Below are 20,181 nucleotides of genomic sequence, written 5' to 3'. Positions count from 1 at the left end.
GGCCTCGAACTCACAGATCTGCCTGCTTCTGCCTCCTGAGTGCTGGGATTAAAGGCATGCGCCACATCACCTAGCCTTTTTGATGATTTTTGTCTTAGTGGTCTGTGTTGAATAGTTTCATGTCCACTTGACACAAACTAAAGTCATCAGAGAGGAGGGAACGAAAATGGCCCATAAACTGGGCTATAGGCAAACCTGTAGGGCATTTTCTTAATTAGTGATTGATGGGGGAGGGTCCAGCCCATTGTAGATTGTGCCATCCTTGGGCTGGCAGCCCTAGGTTCTATTAGAAAGCAGACTGAGCAAACCATGAGGAGCATGCCAGTGAGCTGCACCCCTTCATGCCCTCTGCATCAGCTGCTGCCTCCAGGCTCCTGCCCTGCTTGAGTTTCTGTCTTGATAATGAGCAGTGATACAGAAGTGTAAGTCAAATTAACCCTTTCCTCTCCAAGTTGCTTTTGGTTATGGTATTTCATGACTATGTTATTTTGGGGAGGATTGTGGAAGGACTTTGGAGCTTTGGGCTAAAATAAACCCATGGAGTGTTCAATGTTTGGTGAGCTTTTCTGTGGGAACTTGGAAGATAAGCATGTTGAAAGCAATGCAAACGATAGAGGCCTGACTCTCGACTTTCCTAATGCTGTGACCCTTTAGTACAATTCCTCATGCTGTGGTGGCCCCCAACCATAAAATTATTTTCATTTCTCCTTCTTAACTGTAATTTTGCTACTGTTATGAATCATAATTAAAGTATCTGTGTTTTCCAGTGGTCTTAGGTGACCCCTGTGAAAGGGCCGTTTGGCCCCAGAGTCATGACCCAGGTTGAGAAGTGCTGAGCTAAAGGGCCATTGACAGTAATTTAAAGACTCAGTCAGGGCTGTTTCCTAATTTGGTTGAGAATCTGGTCATCTGGGGATGAAGAATCAGCTGTGGTTAACAAGAGATCAGAACCACTGAAGTAAAACCTTTGCTTTACTGGGATAATTGATACTAGTCAGCTGGAGCTGAGAAATTAGTGGTGATTAAAAAAGACAAGCATTGAGGTGAAATCTTCTGGGAAGTGTTTCTTCAGAGGCACACAAGGTTGTACCTCACACTGGCAGCCAAATTTGGTATACATAAGAGTTACCCAGATGGTACTGGTTTTGAAGGCATGAAGAGGTCATGAAAAGCAGCTGAGGCTTGGCACTGTGAGAAGCCTGGATAGGCCACTGGAGAAAGTGCTGCCTCAGTAGCAGTTGAAGCCCTAGGATTTCAGGGCCGTGGAGAAGAACTGAGGCTTGGCACCATGAAGAGAGCCCAGGAGGGGCTATTGGCGGAAGTGCTACCCAGTTGCAGCAGAGACCCCAGCATTTCGGAGATGTCAGAACTATGGGACAGCACCAAGAACAGCAGCAATGGTAGAGTAGAGCCGACTGACGCCTATAAGATAAGCTGTGTGTGCTGTAGAGGGCAGAGCCAGAGAAGTGATCCAGGCCCCTTAGGGGGAGTCCAGAAGATTGTGACTTCCAGACACTGGACTTGAGTGATTTACACTTTGGAGTTTGGTTTTGCTTTGATCTGATTGTGGCTGTGTCCTGGTACTTCTCTCCTGAAGTAAGAAAGTATTTGTTTGTTTGTTTTGTTTTGTTTACAGGAACCCACAGTTGAGAGATTGAATTTTTTTGGGGGGAGGGTGTGGAGACAAAGTTTCTCTGTGTAGCTTTGGAGCCTTTTCTGGAACTCACTCTGTAGCCCAGACTGGTCTCGAACTCACAGAGATCCAACTGCCTCTTGAATGCCACCACCGCCCAGCTTGAGAGACTAAATTTTTAAAGAAATTTTGGGTTTTAAAAGAAACTTTGAGGGGTTGTGGATTTAGCTCAGTGGTGCAAGCTCAAGGCCCTGGGTTTGATCCTCAGTTCAAAATAAAACAAAACAAAAAAATGATACTTATTCACAGGCCCTTTGAATACTATCCTTTAGAAAAAAATGGGGCTGGAGAGATGGCCTAGTGGTTAAGAGCACCAACTGCTCTTCCAGAGGACCCAGGTTCAATTCCCAGCACCCACATGGCAGCTCATGTCTGTAACTAGTTCCAGGGGACCTGACACCCATGGCAAAACACCAGTGCACATAAAATAAAAATTAAAAAAAAAAAAAGAAACTTTGGATTTTTAAAGAGACTGAATTTTAAAGTGTTTTATATGTCGAGACTGTGGGAGTTAAGTTTGTAAAATGTTTTATATTGTTATGTTGATATTAATGTGTGATCTTAGAAATGAACAAGAAAGGAAAGGTGGCTTATCAGCAATATGTTTGGGTGTCAGGTTGACAAGGGGTCAGTTGTTATGGATAGTTTATGTCAATTTGACACATGCTAAAGTCATCTCAGAGGAGAAAACCTCAATTAAGAAACTGCCTCCATTTGGACTTGAGTTTTGTGCATGGTGACAGATATAGATCTATTTGTAATCTTTTACATATTGACATCCAGTTATGCCAGCACCATTTGTTGAAGATACTTTCTTTTTTCCATTGTATAGTTTTGGCTTCTTTGTCAAAAATCAGGTGTTTATATGTGCATGGATTAATATCAGGGTCTTCAAGTCGATTCCATTGGTCTGTATGTCGGTTTTTATACCAGTACCAAGCTGTTTTTATTACTATAGCTCTATAGTAGAGCTTGAGGTCAGGGATGGTGATGCCTCCAGAGGTTGCTTTATTATACAGAACCTGGAAACAACCTAGATGCCCATCAACTGAAGAATGGATTGAGAAAATGTGGTACATATACACAGTGGAGTACTACTCAGCAGAGAAAAACAGTGACCGCATGAAATTTGCAGGCAAATGGATGGAACTAGAAAATATCATCCTGAGTGAGGTAACCCAAATCCAGAAGGACAAACATGGTATGTACTCACTCATAAGTGGATTCCAGATATAAAGCAAAGCACAATCAGACTGCAACCCATAGAACCAGGGAGGCTATATAGCAGGGGGGACCCTAGGATGATTGTGGATTATAATAAGTTTTGGTATTGCTCAATCACTGGGCAAGCCTCAGTGTAACATTTCACTATTAGAATAAGAATTTGTACTGTATCAAACCAATAATAGAGAAAGAAAAAAAAAAAAGAAAGAAACTGCCTCCATTAGATGGGACTGTAGGCAAGCCTGTAGGGCATTTTCTTAAGTAGTGATTGAGAGGGGAAGGCCCAGGACATTGTGGGTGGTGCCATCCCTGAGCTGCTGGTCCTGGGTTCTATAAGAAAACAGAAATCCACAGCCAAACACTAGGTAGAGCCAAGGGAACCCCCACAGAAGAGGGGGAGCAAAGATTGTAGGAGCCAGAGGGATCAAGGACACCATGAGAACATGACCCACAGAACCAATTAAGTAAGGCTCATAGGGGCTCACAGAGACTGATGACCATCATGGACCCTCTACAGGTTTGAGCTAGGTCCTCTACATAATACATTGTGGTTATGTACCTAGGTGTTCTTGTGGGACTCCTAACAGTGAGAACAGGGAGTCTGACTCCTTTGCCTGTGCTTGGGACCCTTTTTTCCTACTGGGTTGCTTCTTCCAGCCTTGATATATGCCTAGTTTTATTGTGATCTGTTAGGCCATGTTCGGTTGATATCCCTTGGAGACCTGCATTTTTTTTAAGGAGATAGGAGGAGTGGATCTGGGGGAGAGGAGAGTGGGGAGGAGCACTGGGAGTAGTGGATCTAGGGGTGAGGGGATTGGGGAGGAGCACTGGGAGGAGCACTGGGAGGAGCGGAGGGAGAAGAAACTGTGGTCAGGATGTGATATATGAGAGAAGAATTTTTAAAAATAAAAGAAAGGCTCAGAAAGCCATGAGAGCAAGCTAGTAAGCAGCACCCCTCCATGGCTTCTTCATCATCTCCCGCTTCCAGGTTCATGCCCTAACGTCCTTGATGATGAACAAAGATTTGGAAGTGTAAGCCAGACAAACCCTCTCTTCTTCAAGTTGCTTTTGGTTATGATGTTTATCACAGCAATAGTAACCCTAAATAAGACATGATCTTATGCTTGTTTTATTTTTGGGGTGTGTGTGTGTGTGTGTGTGTGTGTGTGTGTGTGTGTGTGTGTGTTGTTTTTTTGTTTGCTGTTTTTGGGGGGTTTTGGGGGTTGTTTTGTTTTTGTTTTTGTTTTTTGAGACAGGGTTTCTCTGTGTAGCTTTGCGCCTTTCCTGGAACTCACTTGGTAGACCAGGCTGGTCTCGAACTCACAGTGATCCGCCTGCCTCTGCCTCCTGAGTGCTGGGATTAAAGGCATGGGCCACCACTGCTCGGCTGTGTTTTGTTTTTTGAAAGAGAACAAGAAGAACAAAGTTGAGTAGGTAGGGAGATGGGAGAGATTTGAGTGGAATTGAAGAAGAGGAAAACGTGATCAACATATATCGTAAAGAAAGAGTGTTTTTAATATAATCTAACAGCTTATGCCTTTAATTGAAATGTTTGACTCATTTACATTTTATTTATTTATTTTATTATTATTATTATGTGTTTTAATTTTATACATCAGCCATGGGTTCCCCTGTCCTCCCCCTTCTTGCCCCCAACCCCACCTTCCTCCCAGCCCCTCCCCTCCATTCCCATGTTCTCCAGGACCAAGACACCCCTGGGGATTCATTTAAACCTGGTGGATTCAGTACAGGCAGGTCCTGTCCCCTCCTTCCAGACTGAGCATATGTCCCTGTGTAAGCCCAAGGTTCCAAACAGCCAGCTCATACACTAAGGACAGGTCCTGGTCCCACAGACTGGGTGCTTCCCAAACAGATCAAGCTATTCAGTTGTCTCACTTATCCAGAGGGCCTGATCTAGCTGGGGGCTCCTCAGCCACTGGCTCATAATTCATGTGCTTCCATTCGATTGGCTATTTGTCCCTGTGCTTTTTGCAATCTTGGATTCAACAGTTCACACTCTTGCAGTCCCTCCTCTTTCTCGACAGTTGGACACCTGGAGCTCCACCTGGGGCCTGGCTGAGGATCTCTGCATCCACTTCCATCAGTTATTGGATGAGAGTTCCAAGGCGACTGTTAGGGTGTTTAGTCATCTGATCACCAGACTAGGTCAGATCAGGCTTTCTCTCGACCATTGCCAGCAGTCTACAGAGGATATATCATTGTGGATTTCTGGGGACCTCTTGAGCACTCTGCCTATTCCTGTTCTCATGTGGTCTTCATTTATCATGGTCTGTTATTCCTCATTCTCCCTTTCTGTTCTTGATCCAGCTGGGATCTCCTGCTCCCCTAAGCTTTCTTTCCCTCAAATCTTGCCCTTCATTACTCCCACTGTCATCCAGGTTGTTCATGTACATCTCATCCATTTCTCTGTCATTGGGCGATCCCTGTGTCTTTCCTAGGGTCCCATTTTCTAGGTAGCCTCCCTGGAGTTGTGTAGCAGTCTAGTCATCTTTGTTTTACATCTAGTATTCTCCTATGAGTGAGTACATACCATGTTTGTCCTTCTGAGTCTGGGTTACCTCACTCAGGATGATTTTTTCTAGATCCATCCATTTGCCTGCAAACCTCATGATGTCATTGTTTTTCTCTGCTGAGTAGTACTCCATTGTGTATATGAACCATATTTTCTTCATCCATTCTTCAGTTGAAGGGCATCTAGGTTGTTTCCAGGTTCTGGCTATTACAAACAAAGCTGATATAAACATAGCTGAGCAAATGCCCTTGTGGTATGATTGAGCATTCCTTAGGTATATGCCTAAGAGTGCTACAGCTGGGTCTTGGGGGAGATGGATTCCCAATTTTCTAAGGAAGCGCCATATTGATTTCCAAAGTGGCTGTACAAGCTTGCATTCCCACCAGCAGTGGAGGAGAGTTCCCCTTGCTCCACATCCTTTCCAGCATAAGCTGTCTTCTGTGTTTTTGATCTTAGCCACTCTGACAGGTGTAAGGTGGTATCTCAGAGTCCTTTTGATTTTCATTTCCCAGATAATTAGGGATGTTGAGCAATTCCTTAAATGTCTTTCAGCCATTTGAACTTCCTCTGTGGAGAATTCTCTATTTAGTTCTATAGCCCATTTCTTAATTGGACTGTTAGGCATTTTGATGTCTAATATCTTGAGTTCTTTATATATTCTGGATATCAGCCCTCTGTCAGATGTGGGGTTGGTGAAGACCTTTTCCCATTCTGTAGGCTGTCACTTTGTCTTGTTGACCGTGTCCTTTGCTCTACAAAAGCTTCTGAGTTTCAACAGATCACATTGATAGATTGTTTCTCTCAGTGTCTGTGCTACTGGTGTTATATTTAGAAAGTGATCTCTGGTGCCAATGCATTCAAGAGTACTTCCTGCTTTCTCTTCTATCAGGTTCAGAGTAACTAGATTTATGTTGAGGTCTTTGATCCACTTGGACTTAAGTTTTGTGTACGGTGACAGATATGGATCTATTTGTAGCCTTCTACACATTGACATCCAGTTATGCCAGCACCATTTGGTGAAGATGCTTTCTTTTTTCCATTGTACATTTTTGGCTTCTTTGTCAAAAATTATATGTTCATAGGTGTGCGGGTTAATGTCAGGGTCTTCAATTTGATTCCATTAGTCTACATGTCGGTTTTTATGCCAGTACCAAGCTGTTTTTATTACGGTAGCTCTATAGTAGAGCTTAAGGTCGGGGATCATGATACCTCCAGAGGTTGTTTCATTGTACAGGATTCTTTTGGCTATCCTGGGTTTTTTGTTTTTCCATATGAAGTTGAGTATTATTCTTTCCAGGTCTGTGAAGAATTATGTTGGTAATTTGATGGGGATTGCGTTGAATCTGTAGATTGCTTTTGGTAAGATCGCCATTTTTACTATGTTAATCCTGCCTATCCATGACCATGGGAGGTCTTGCCATTTTCTGACATCTTCTTCAATTTCTTTTCTCAGGGACTTAAAGTTCTTGTCATATAGGTCCTTCACATGCTTAGGTATTTTATATCATTTGTGGCTATTGTAAAGGGTGATGTATCTCTGATTTCCTTCTCAGCCTGTTTGTCTATTGTATATAGAAGGGCTACTGATTTTTTTGAGTTGATCTTGTATCCTGCTATGTTGCTGAAGATTTTTATTAGCTGTATCAGTTCCTTGGTTGAGTTTTTGGGGTCACTCATATATGCTATCATGTCATCTGCAAATAGGGAAAGCTTGACTTCCTCCTTTCCAATTTGTATCCCCTTAATCTCTTTATGTTGTCTTATAGCTCTGGCTAGAACTTCAAGTACTATATTGAATAAGTAGGGGGAGAGGGGACAGCCTTGCCTTGTTCCTGGTTTTAGTGGTATTGCTTTGAGTTTCTCTCCATTTAATTTGATGTTGGCTGTTGGCTTGCTGTAGATTGCCTTTATTATGTTTAGGTATGTTCCCTGTATTCCTGATCACTCCAAGACCTTTATCATGAAGGGGTGTTGGATTTGGTCAAATGCCTTTTCTGCATCTAGTGAAATGATCATGTGGTTTTTTTCCTTGAGTTTGTTTATATGGTGTATTACATTGACGGACTTTCATATGTTGAACCACCCTTGCATTCTTGGAATGAAGCCTACTTGATCATGGTGGATAATTGTTTTGATGTGTTCTTGGAGTCTGTTTGCCAGAATTTTATTGAGGATTTTTGCATCGATGTTCATGAGGGAGATTCGGTCTGTAGTTCTCTTTCTTTGTTGTATCTTTGTTTGGTTTAGGAATCAGGGTAATTGTAGCCTCATAGAAGGAGTTTGGTAATATACTTTCTACTTCTATTGTGTGGAACAATTTAAAGAGTATTGGTATTAAGTCTTCTTTGAAGATCTGGTAAAATTCTGCAGTGAAACCATCAGGTCCAGGGCTTTTTTTTGGTTGGGAGACTTTTAATGACTGATTCTATTTCCTTAGGGGTTATTGGACTATTTAAATGGTTTATCTGGTCTTGATTTAACTTAGGTATGTGGTACCTATCCAGAAAATTATCCATTTCTTTTAGATTTTCCAGTTTTGTGGAGTAGAGGTTTTTGAAGTATGACCTGATGATTCTCTGGATTTCCTCATTGTCTGTTATGTCCCCCTTTTCATTTCTGATTTTGTTAATTTGGATGCTCTCTCTCTGTCTTTTGTTTAGTTTGGATAATGGCTTGTCTATCTTGTTGATCTTCTCAAAGAACCAACTCTTTGTTTCATTAATCCTTTGTATTGTTCTCTTTATTTCTATTTTATTGATTTCAGCTCTCAATTTGATAATTTCCTGGCATCTTTTCCTCCTAGGAGACTTTGCTTCTTCCTGTTCAAGGGCTTTCAGGTGTGCTGTCAAGTCACTAGGGTGAGATTTCTCCAGCTTCTTTATGTGGGCATTCAGTGCTATGAATTTCCCTCTTAGCACTGCTTTCATAGTATCCCATAAGTTTGGGTATGTGGTGTATTCATTTTCATTGATCTCTAGGAAGTCTTTAACTTCTTTATTTCTTCCTTAACCCATTGGTGATTCAGTTGAGCATTATTCAGTTTCCATGAGATTGTAGGATTTCTGTAGTTTTTTCTGTTGTTGAAATCTAACTTTAAACCATGGTGGTCTGATAGAACACAGGAGGTTATTCCAATTGTTTTGTATCTGTTGAGATTTGCTTTGTGGCCAAGTATGTGGTCGATTTTAGAGAAAGTTACATGGGGTGCTGAGAAGAAGGTATATTCTTTTTTGTTTGGGTGGAATGTTCTGTAGATATCGATTAAGTCCATTTGAGCCATACATCAGTTAAGTCCATTATGTCTCTGTTAAGTTTCAATTTGGCCGATCTGTCCAGAGATGAAAGTGGGGTGTTGAAGTCTCCCACTATTAATGTGTGGGGTTTTATGTGATTTAAGCTTTAGTAATGTTTCTTTTACATATGTGGGTGCCCTTGTGCTTGGGGCATAAATGTTCAGAATTGAGACTTCATCTTGGTGGATCTTTCCTGTGATGAATATGTAATGTCCTTCATCATCTCTTTTGATTGATTTTAGTTTGAAGTCTATTTTGCTGGATATTAGGATGGCTACACCAGCTTGCTTCCTAAGCCATTTGATTGGAAAGTCTTTTCCCAGCCTTTTATTCTTAGGAGGTGTCTGTCTTTGAATTTGAGGTGTGTTTCTTGTATGCAGCAGAAAGATGGGTCCTGTTTTCATATCCATTCTGTTAGTCTGTGTCTTTTTATAGGTTAATTAAGTCCATTGATATTAAGAGATATTAATGACCAGTGATTGTTCATTCCTGTTGTTATTTTTATTTTTTGGTGGTAGTGTGTGTGTACTTCTCTTCTTTGGGGTTTACTGCTGTGGTGTTATCTATTGCCTGTGTTTTCATGGGTGTATCTGCCTTCCTTAGGTTGGAATTTACCTTCTAGTGCTTTCTGTAGGGCTGGGTTTGTGGATAAGTATTGTTTAAATCTGGTTTTGTCTTGGAAGGTCTTGTTCACTCCATCTATGATGATTGAAAGTTTTGCTGGGTATATTAGTCTAGGCTGGCATCCATGGTCTCTTAGTGTCTGCATTATATCTGTCCAGGTCCTTCTGGCTTTCAAAGTCTCCATTGAGAAATCGGGTGTTATTCTGATGGATTTGCCTTTATAAGTCACTTGGCCTTTTTCCTTTGCTGCCCTTAATATTCTTTCTTTATTCTGTATGTTTAGTTGTTTAATTATTATGTCGCGAGGGGACTTTTTTTTTTTTTTTTTTTTTTTTTGGTGTTCTATAGGCTTCTTGTATCTTCATAGGCATTTCCTTCTTTAAGTTGGGAAAGTTTTCTTCTATGATCTTGTTAAATATTTTCTGTGCCTTGGAGTTGGTATTCTTCTCCTTCCTCTATCCCTATTATTCATAGGTTTGGTCTTTTCATGGTGTCCCAAATTTCTTGGACATTTTGGGTCATGACTTTATTGGTTTTAGTGTTTTCTTTGAGTGATGAATCTATTTCTTCTACCGTATCTTCAACACCAGAGATCCTCTCTTCCATCTCTTGCATTCTGTTGGTTATACTTGCATCTGAAGTTCCTGTTTGTTTACTCAGATTTTCTATTTCCAGCATTCCTTCTGCTAGTGTCTTCTTCATTTTTTTCTACTTCCCTCTTCAGGTCTTGGATTGTCTCCCTTGCTTTTTCATGATTTTCTTTCAAGGGCTTATTGTTTTCTTCTGCTTTAATTGTCCTTTCCTCTAGTTTTTTATAGCGTACTTCCCATTTTTTGTTTGTCTGTTCCTCTACTTTATTTTTGATTTCTTCTATATAAGGCTCTAGCTTCTACATGATGTTCCTTATAAGGTTGTTTTCTTCTTCTTCTTCTTCCATTCTGTGATGTTCCGGTCTAGCTGTTGGAGAAGGGCTAGGTTCTGGTGATGCTGTATTGCTCTTTATTTTGTTGTATGTACTTCTGCCTTGACGTCTGCCCATCTCCTCTTGGGTTCGTTCTTGGTCTTATCAGTGTACTTGGTCCAGAGAGAGATGACAGATTTAAGGAGCCTCTCTCTGGTCCAGATGAGAGCGCCGGCCGGATAGGAGCTTGGGGGCTGGACTCTGAGTCTCAGAAAGTCCCTGGGGTCTCCTTATTTTGTCCAGATGGGAGCTCCTCTTATCCAGATGGGAGTTCCTCTGGTCTCTGGTCCAGATGGGAGTTCCAGGGCAGGATGGAAGCTGGGGGCTGGTCTCTGATTCTCAGGAATTGGCTGGGGTCTCCGGCAGATGGGTGTGGGGGCAGGGTGTGGAGACTGCAGGGTCTGCCTGCAGTCTTGGAAAAGGGGAGCCTTCCCGCAGGGCCTGCCGATTGGCTGGAAACTGGGACCAAGTTGGGCAGGTCATCCCGGGATGGCCTGTGTCCAGAAGTGGGTGAATCATTTACATTTATCGTGGTTATTGATAGAGTTTATTTGGCCCATCCATTCCTTTTTTTTTTTTAAATATTTTTGGAGACAGGTTCTCACTGTGTAACCCTAGGTTGACCTCAAGTAAGTGAGTAGTCTAGGCTGGCTTCGGACTCCCAGAGATCTGGTGCCTCTGCCTCCCAAGGTCTGGGATTAAAGATCCGCACCACTACTTCTGGCTTACATTTAAATTTTTTTATTACATTTATTGATGTGCATGATGGGGTGGAGGCACTCGGGAGGTTGTACCACATTGTGTGGTACCAGACACCTTGTAGGAGTCAATTCTCTTTTCACCATGTGGGTTCTGGGCATTGAACTTGGGTGCCTTCCATCTTGGCTGCAAGTGTCTTTACCTTCTGAGCCATCCCATAGTCTTTTTTCAAATTCCTTATTCTTCCTTCATTTGAAATTAGTATTCTTTGTAATGTCAGTTATTAGCTTTTAATGACTTGTAAATAAGGAATTCCAATGTAATCACCTAGGTGATTACTATTTCCAGTATTCTGCACTCCTTTATGGAGATCTGTTTTCATCTGATCTCATTGTTCTGCGTGAAGGATGGCCTTTAACAGTTTTCTCCTTAGTGCAATTCTATGATGAATTCTTTCAGAAAACATTTTTGTTTCTTTTGAAAATGGTGTGTTTTGCTGGCAGTGGTGGCGCACGCCTTTAATCCCAGCACTCAGGAGGCAGAGGCAGGTGGATTTCAGTAAGTTCAAGGCCAGCCTGGGCTACCCAGTGAGTTCCAGGAAAGGCACAAAGCTGCACGAGAAACCCTGTCTCAAAAAACCAAAAAAAAAAAAAAAAAAAAAGAAAGAAAGAAAAGAAAAGATGGTATGTTTTAATATGGTACTTTCTTTGGGAATTTCAAACTCGTTTTTCCAGCGAAAAAGATGCTGTATATGTGCTAAGTGTCAGGCAACTCCTAGGACATTAGGATATATAAGATACTTAGTGGTGATGCATCTCAGTCTTCTTGGAGGATAAAATTTGCTCTGGGTAGATGATTAACAATAAGTAACAATAGTGTAGTTAGAGTTTTCCTGCCTGGCCCAGTCAGGACAAATCTCTCTTACCTGCCAGTCCCACAGTCGCTCAGACCCAACCAAGAAAACACACAGAAACTTACATTGCTTACAAACTGTATGGCCGTGGCAGGCTTCTTGTTATCTGCTTCTTCTATCTTAAATTAACCCATTTCTGTTAGTGTATACTTTGACACATGGCTCGTGGCTTACCAGTGTCTTTACATGTTGCTTTTCATGGCGGCGGCTGGCGGTGTCTCTCCCCAGCCTTCTACATCCCAGAATTCTCTACTCTCTTGTCCCGCCTATACTTCCTGCCTGGCCACTGGCCAATCAGAACTTTATTTACACAGAGATATCCACAGCACTTCCCCTTTTCTTTTTTTTTTAAGGAAGGTTTTGTCTTCTCTCCTCACTCACGTGTGTGCTTCACACAGGCCTGTCACCTCTATCCTCTATCCTCTATCCTCTATTAATAAACAGCTCTTCTGTGGATTTGTCATGTTCGGGACGTGTTCCTTGTGGGGTAACTTACAAATGAAGGGGTAGGTTGCAGGGTCTGGCAAAGGTATAGCGCAGTCCGGTGGTGTTCTCTGGAGAACTCTGCTCGGTCTACCTCCAGCGTCCAGGGTCCCAGAACCAAGCGAGAGCCCTCCTCCTGATCCTTGGTCTTCCGCTTCCTCCTCCCCCCTGCCTTGTGGGCGTGACCATTACCGAAGCCTCAATGGGGGTTGGAACTTCCAGGCCAATGCTGGGATAGCTATCCACTACACAATAGAGTTTTAAAAAGGCAGTAAGAGGGTTGGGGATTTAGCTCAGTGGTAGAGCGCTTGCTAGGCCCTGGGTTTGATCCTCAGCTAAAAAAAAGGCAGTAAGAACTATGGAGATAAAGCTGGGGAGGGGATAGAGTGGGGGAGCACTGAATTGGAGAAGAGAGTGAAGGAGTCCAGGAGAGATCCCCAGCTAGCACAATCCTGAAAGCTTGGAGAGGGCTGTAATTCTAAACATGCCCAACAGGTAGGGGCAGAGAGCAGGCAGAAGCAGAGAGGCAGTGAGGGTTTGGAATGGGGGAGTCACTGAAGGCCTTTGAGCTAGAAATTCAAGAATTGAGCATTCACAGGATCGCTCTGGCTACTTTCTTGGATGGAAATAAACTGTACTGGAGAGGGAAGCAAGAGCAGAAATGAAGCCACTCAGGAGGCTGTTAGAGTAGTGCAGTGATGAGGGCAGCCAGCCAGGCCTGAGAAGAACTGTCTGCTTCTTGGTGTTTTGACATGAGTATTTACTGATGGATTGGATTTGGATATTCACTAATTCTGTGGTTTTTCCCTGAAGAACTGGAAGGATAACTTGTTTTATGAGGCAGGAAAACTGTCAGTCAGAGTGCATCAATGTAATGTAGGAGAAGGTAAATTTGAGGTGTCTGTGACACTTTTATATAGAGATGTTGCCTGAGCAATTGTAGGCAATAAGTTGGGGAGCAGAGAGAAATCTAAACAGACTCTTCCAGCAGACTATAGTTGTCACTTGAAAAAAGTAGTTTAGAAGGAAATAGCATCTTTAAAATGAACATTCCTATCTAACAAGAGACTAACAAGAATGTTTATATCAGTGTACTTTGCACAAAAACTATACTTGGGGGAAAAATCACTAATAGAAATGAAAAGAATTCACTACAGGAATGAAAATGTGTGTATATGTCTACTCACTCTCATGTCCCTGTGTGCACATACAGCAACACTGATGAAGCCAAACATAAAATCTATGTCAATTGGGGCTCAGGAGACGGCTTAGTAAGAGTCTTAGTAGTTAAGAGCACTTATTACTCTTCCAGAGGACCCAATTCCACACCCCAGCACCCACATCAGGTAGCATACAAGTTGCCTGTAACTCGACCTCCAGGGGAACTGGACAGGGTTTACAATATCCCTCTTGACATCTGAAATGTTTGCTTTTGAAGTGTGGGATTTAAAATGAATTTGAACTCAGGAAATTGTGAATTTAATTATATAACTGAAATTCTGAAACCTATGTAAGAAACTGTAAAGTAGAAATTGCAGGATCTTATAGAAAGAAATATTCCTAGCTAGAGTTATTTGTATGTTCATTATTTAATCTTGACGCAGTAAAGTTTGCTATACAAAGTTGTTTACAGGGTTACTTGTTTTTTAATCATTCAGTCCCTTAAGAGTGATTCTCTCTCTTAGGTGTGTCTTCCCTGACACTTTGGTTTAAGTGCCTCAGTTTTCTCTCCATAACTCAGAAGTCTGGAAAAGTATACCAAGTAAATCTAGCAAAATAATCTACAATGGGGATAAATCCAAGGCTTTTTATTTAGGCTCAAGATGGGGAAAGGGGGAATAGGATTCACCAACATAAGGTGGTGATTTCAGACCACACTCTTCATGGGACTACCCCTGGAAAGGTTATAATAGGCAGAACTGCTGACGCCCGAGGATCACCAGCTCACACCCAGAGGCTGTGGTAGCTGTTCCTGTGGTCCCCTGCAGTAAATGGCACTGATACATGGGAGGTCAGGAGAGGAAGGCAGCTGGTTTGCAGTGTGATGAAAGTGGATTACTGGCTGAGGATATGCTGCTCTGAGGCCTCGCAGATTCTGGAAAGAATCATCTTCATTTTGTAGAAAGGAAATTTAGACTCTTAGAAGAGATGATTTACTAAAATACAACTGAAAAGGTATGGCTCAGGACCCATCTTTCTTTATAAATCTGGTCTTCTTTGTATTTGGAAATACTGAGTTTTATTTCATTTTATTTTTTAAAAGCATATCTTACACACACACACACAGACACACACACACACACACACACACACACACACGAAGGAAGCTTGAAAATATAAGAGAAACAGTTACAGAGTAAATGAAAAAGAAGGTTCAGAGAGGAACGCCAGTGTGAGAAAGTAGTCTGTTTTCAGGTGTATCCTAGAAATACTTCTCACATTTTTCTCCCTTCTTTAAGGTTTTTGAATCGAGTGAAGAGTCTGGGTCTCTTGTTCTCACCATCGTTGTATCGGGTCACTTCTTCATTTCCCAAGGGCAGACACTACTGGTAAGTTAAAGTGCTTGTTAGTTCAATCTGCACTTTGTTTCTTCATGTTTGTAGCTCCATGTCATTGTTTGGTGCCTTCAAGCTTCTTCAGTCTTATTAAAATCCATTAAGTTCAGCCAACTAAGGGTTTTCTAGCATGTTTTAACAGTGGGAAATCCAGAAACATACTGATTATTTCCTGCCTTGAAGGAGTTTTGGATCTAGTGACCAAAGTAGATCAAAGGATTGTCATTAACCAGTGTGATAAAGGATTCTTCTTTGTTTTTTTTTTGTTGTTTTTTTTGTTTTTGTTTTTGTTTTTGTTGTTGTTGTTGTTGTTGGTTTGGTTTGGTTTTTTCGAGACAGGGTTGCTCTGTGTAACAGCCCTAGCTGTTCTGGAACTTGCTTTGTAGACCAGGCTGGCTTCAAACTCCCAGAGATCCGCCTGCCCCTGCCTCCCAAGTGCTGAGATTAAAGGTATGTGCTACTACTGCCTGACAATAAAGGATTCTTAATTGGAAAGACTGATTGAAGATAGGATAGCTTGGAGAGAAGACTGTGGGGGCTTTTCTAGGTAGAGAAAAGAACAAAGTCAAAAAGAAAACAAAAAGAAAAGTATGACATGATTAATTTATAGGATGCTAGCTTTCTAAAGAAGTACCTGTGTTGTTATTTGTTTTTGCTCTCTTGGGGGCCTGCCATCCACCTCCCAAATAAATCACACACAGAGGCTTATTGTTAATTATAAATGCTCGGCCTTAGCTTGGCTTGTTTCTTGTAAGCTTCTCTTTCTTCCTTTTCTTTCTTTCTTTCTTTCTTTCTTTCTTTCTTTCTTTTTTTGGTTTTTCAATTGTCATCTTTTCTTAACTTTAAATTATCCCATTTATCTTTTCCTCTGTGCTTTTACCTTTCTCTATTTCTGTATACCTTTCTTTCTTACTTTGTTGCTGGTTGTATAGCTGGGTGGCTGACCCCTGATGTCCTCCTCTCCTTGTTCTCTTGCTTCTTCTATTAATTTTTTCTGCCTGCCAGCCCTACCTTTCTCCTGCTTCACTATTGGCTGTTCAGCTCTTTATTAGACCATCAGGTGTTTTAGACAGGCAAAGTAACACAGCTTCACAGAGTTAAACAAGTGGAACAAAAGTAACACACCTTAAAATAATATTCCCCAATACACTTGTCCTTTCTATTCTGAGTATGTATGCATTTTCAGAAATTATAAAATAAAAACAAACAGGCTGGGGGCAGTGCCATATATATGTAATTCCTGTGTTCAGGAGGCAGAGGCAGGAGAATTACTGTAGGCTGGAGGGTAGACTGAGGCTGGTCTACAGAGAGACATAAGAGAACAAAGAGAGGGAGGGGAATCATCCAATCCCTTACCACTTTGCTGGTAAGTTCAGGTTCTAATAAAGAGTATAAACAGTATGAATAAAGAAATTGTTTTAGAGAAGCTTATATGAGATTATTACATTATTTCCTGGGTATAGTGTCTATACAGATGTCATATACTCAGATAACAAGTATTTACATGGGTATAATTTAGTCATTTAACAAATATGTATTTATTCAGCAGTTAGTTTACTTTTTTGTTGTTGTTGGAGGAGGCTGGGAATATCAACACACAGCATAGGCAAAATCCTGTCCCTGGAGTGCCACTCTAGTGAGGAGAGACACAAGAAATAAGCAGACCAAGTGTATTTCAAGACCGTAACTTCTGCGTACTCACTTCTAAGTCCTGTTATAATACAACAGGATCCCACATGTGTGTGTTAGAATGGTTCATTTTTTCCACTTAAATGAAACACAGTGTCATCAGTGAATGTGAGGAGATCTGCAAAGCTAGCTTTGCCTTCTTTGTGCCTTTAAAAGTCACACAGCATGTTTAGCTCTACCTGCTACCCTAAGGGCTAGCATCCATTCCACGAGACTAAGCTTCTGTAGCTGCTATGAAGACTACTCTAGCTGGTAGCCTTGCTTCTGAGAGATGCCTGGCTAGTTCTCCCTGTCAGAGTCATAGATTTTGCTGAATGGTGGTATCAGTGCCGTGTGATTTCCTCGGATGGAGGGCACCACCTCATGCTTGCTTCCCATTCAGCTGTCATTTTACAGGGGTTGTTAAAAATCTAGTCGAGGTCGCTTTCTATCATAGATGGAGTAATTTTTTTTTCTGCTGAAGTTACAAACTAAGCTTAACCAAATTCAAAACAACCCTGCTAAGAAATGTAAGAGGATCTCTAGCCCTGCAATTATTTGGTGCAGGTTACAGTAATACATAATTTCAATCATATTTTTAATTCCTCAGTGTTCTTTTTCAAAGTTGTTTTGACTGTTTTGTTATTTGTATTTCCATGTGAATTTTGGAATGAACTTTCTTACCAGAAAGCCTGCTGGGTTTTGTTTGGAGCTGCTTTGAATCTGTAAATCAATTTGGGAAGAATTTACTTACTGCTGTTAAGTTTTCCAACCCATGAGCACAATTTAACTCTCCATTTATTTATATCTGCTTTAATTTCTCACAGCAGTGTCTTAGAATAGCTAGAGATTCTGTTTGTGTGTGTGTGTGTGTGTGTGTGTGTGTGTGTGTGTGTGTGTGTGTGTGTGTGTGTGAAGTTACTAGTCAGCTGGCTGGGAATTTTTATTCGATGGGAATACAAATCTTGCATAAATAAAAAGCCCTTCCATTGTATCACCCTGTGTTTGATGGCAGCAAGCAGGAGAAGTTTACAGATGGGAGCAACAGGAGCAGACGGCGCCCTCTAGTGTTAGAGATCCTATGTTGGTCTCTGGTACTGGTATCCTTAATCCGGGACAAGTGTTGGAGCTTTGTGTAAGCTCTGGAAGCCAGGATTCCTCAGCTTTGGACTATGGCTTCTGGACCTAGGTATTGGGATTCTGCTGCTGCTGCTCCCTCCACCACTGACAGCTAGTGGCCTTGAAGCCTCACCTCTAGTGTGGCTGGCCATGTCACTGTCTTTTCCACGTCTTGTGCAGCGTGGCTGCCCACCACTCTGTGGTCACAGCTACCTTTGCTCCGGTCACAGCTGCTACTTCTTTTTGTTTTACAAGCTCAGCCTTTTTCAGAAAAGTAGGCAAGACAGACCACTTAAGAGAAGACTCTTGAGCTGAAATTGCAATAATGGAGGGCAGCAAAGGAGGCTGCCAGCCAGCCAGTTTAACAAGATGGCTGCACAGCTTCTTTTGCAGCAGCTAGAGTCCCTCTGCTAGGCCACTGGGAGCGGTGCTCCGCCGCTGGCTTGGGGGAAAATTGTTACACGCAAAGACCTGAACAAGATTCTTGGAAGAGCTGTGGCTGGGCTGCAGTCTCAGGAGCTAGAGCAAGCAGCTGCAATTGTCATGTAGCTTCCTCAAGGCGTTCTCGAACTGCTCAAAATAACTGGCTCTGGAATAGAGAGTGGTTTAACCTGTCTGCCCACTGACAGTCCTTTTCTTCAAGGGAGCTAGAGCAGCAAGAAAACCCAATAGCTTGCAATGGGTTTGCTTGGTTCCAGGAAAATAAACATAGAGGGAGCGTTTATAACTTACTGTTAACATCAGTACTGGTTTTAACAGTGTTTAACAGTGCCTCTAACAGTGTCTAACACGTGTTCAGTGTCTCAGGGAGAGACATGGGTCCCACTCATCTATCTCAACCTCTGGGGCTAGGGAGATGGCTTCATGGGCAAAGGCACTTGCTATGAAGCAAGAGGACCTGAGTCAATTCTCCGGCACCCATGTAAAAGCAGCATGCCTGTGTGCCTGTAGCACAGAATTGGCAGGTGGAGATGGCCAGAGCCCATCGCTAGTTAGCCAGCCTAGCTGAAATGATGAGGTTGAAGTGTAGTGAGAGATCCTGTCTCAAAAAAATAAGGTAGAGAGTAGTAGAGGTGTGCACGTGCATGTGCAAATATGCACTTACATACATAAAGAAAAAGGATATGCTCTCTTAGCAGATTTCAAATGTGTAAATGCTCACCATGCTATAGAAACTCTAGGACTTTAACATGCATAGAACCTGACTCTTTCCCTACTCTCTGCTTCTGTGAATCCATGTAGATGAACAGTCTTATTATATAAGAAACATAGAGCCAAATGCAGAGTTAATAGCTTAAGAACTCAGAGCAAGAGCTAAAAACCTTACCCTTCACCGCCACTGCTGTCCTTCTCCTCAGTAAGAGGCCTACTTCCTGTGTCTGTCTTTTATATAGACTTTCTGTTCTGCCTTCTCATTGGTTGTAAACGCAACCACATGACCTCTTTGTCACTGCCTGTCTGTACAGACCTCCAGGTCTTCTATGGTTGGTATTGAGATTAAAGGAGTGTGTCTCCATGCTGTCTGTATCCTTGAACTCACAGAGATCTGCCTGGCTCTGCCTCCCAAGTGCTGGGATTAAAGGTGTGCACCACCACCACCCAGCTTCTGCTATGGCTTGCTATTAGCTCTGACCCCCAGCTTTATTTTTTAACATACAAATAAAATCACATTTCAGTACAAATAAAATCTCACCACACATCCAGTCTTTTGTTTGTTTCTCTTTTTTCCGCTCTCAGCCCAGGCTGGACTTGAACTGGCCATGCTGCTTTCTTCAGTTTCTCCAGGGCTGGGATGACATTCAAGAGCCACTATTCCTGGTTTAAATTCAGCCTTTTAAGAATCTGCATATAGGGCTAAAGAGATGGTCTTCCAGAGGACCTGAGTTTGATTCCCAGCACCCACCTGGTGGCTCAGAACCATCTGTAACTCCAGTTCCTGGGTGTATAATACCATCTTGTGGCATCCACTAACACTAGGTGTCCTTGTGGTGCACACAGGCAGGCAAACCACTCATATACATAAAATACATTTTTAACATTCTTACATCTAAATAAGACACATATAATATTTGTCCTTTTGACTAAATGTATTCTTTGGCATTTAATCTGTGTATATAATGCATTCTGATTACACTAATTTTTTTTGTTGTTGTTTCTCAAGACAGGGTTTCTCTGTCCATGCTGTAGTTTAGTCTTTGAACTCAGAGACCCACCTGCCTGTGCTTCCTGAGTGCTGGGACTAAAGGTGGGTGCCACCACCACCTGCATGTTTTCATTCTCTAAATTCTGTTCCTCTAGAGAACCCTGACTAATACAGAAAGCAGTTTGATACCACATCCATTTGTCAACACAACAGTAGTGAATTCCCTCCCTACAGCTTCTGATGTCTCCAGCCTTAGTCAGCAGAGAGGAAGCT

At 42.0% G+C, this 20,181-nt stretch overlaps 1 protein-coding gene across 3 annotated transcripts in view; it reads left to right on the top strand.

The window, feature by feature from the left end:
• Rec114 (REC114 meiotic recombination protein) overlaps positions 1 to 20,181 on the top strand; it is a 124,737-nt gene that overhangs the window by 29,733 nt on the left and 74,823 nt on the right. For all 3 annotated transcript variants that reach the window (XM_036193121.1, XM_036193123.1, XM_036193122.1), the window contains exon 2: positions 14,883 to 14,972. In XM_036193121.1, coding sequence (XP_036049014.1) covers positions 14,883 to 14,972 — 90 coding nt within the window. The remainder of the gene's footprint in view (positions 1 to 14,882; positions 14,973 to 20,181) is intronic.

Source organism: Onychomys torridus, chromosome 7 (genome assembly GCF_903995425.1).
Source record: "Onychomys torridus chromosome 7, mOncTor1.1, whole genome shotgun sequence".
In the NCBI taxonomy this organism is placed as follows: Eukaryota; Metazoa; Chordata; class Mammalia; order Rodentia; family Cricetidae; genus Onychomys; species Onychomys torridus.
The sequence above is the reverse complement of the archived record's forward strand: the minus strand, read 5'-3'. Positions and strand labels throughout refer to the sequence as shown.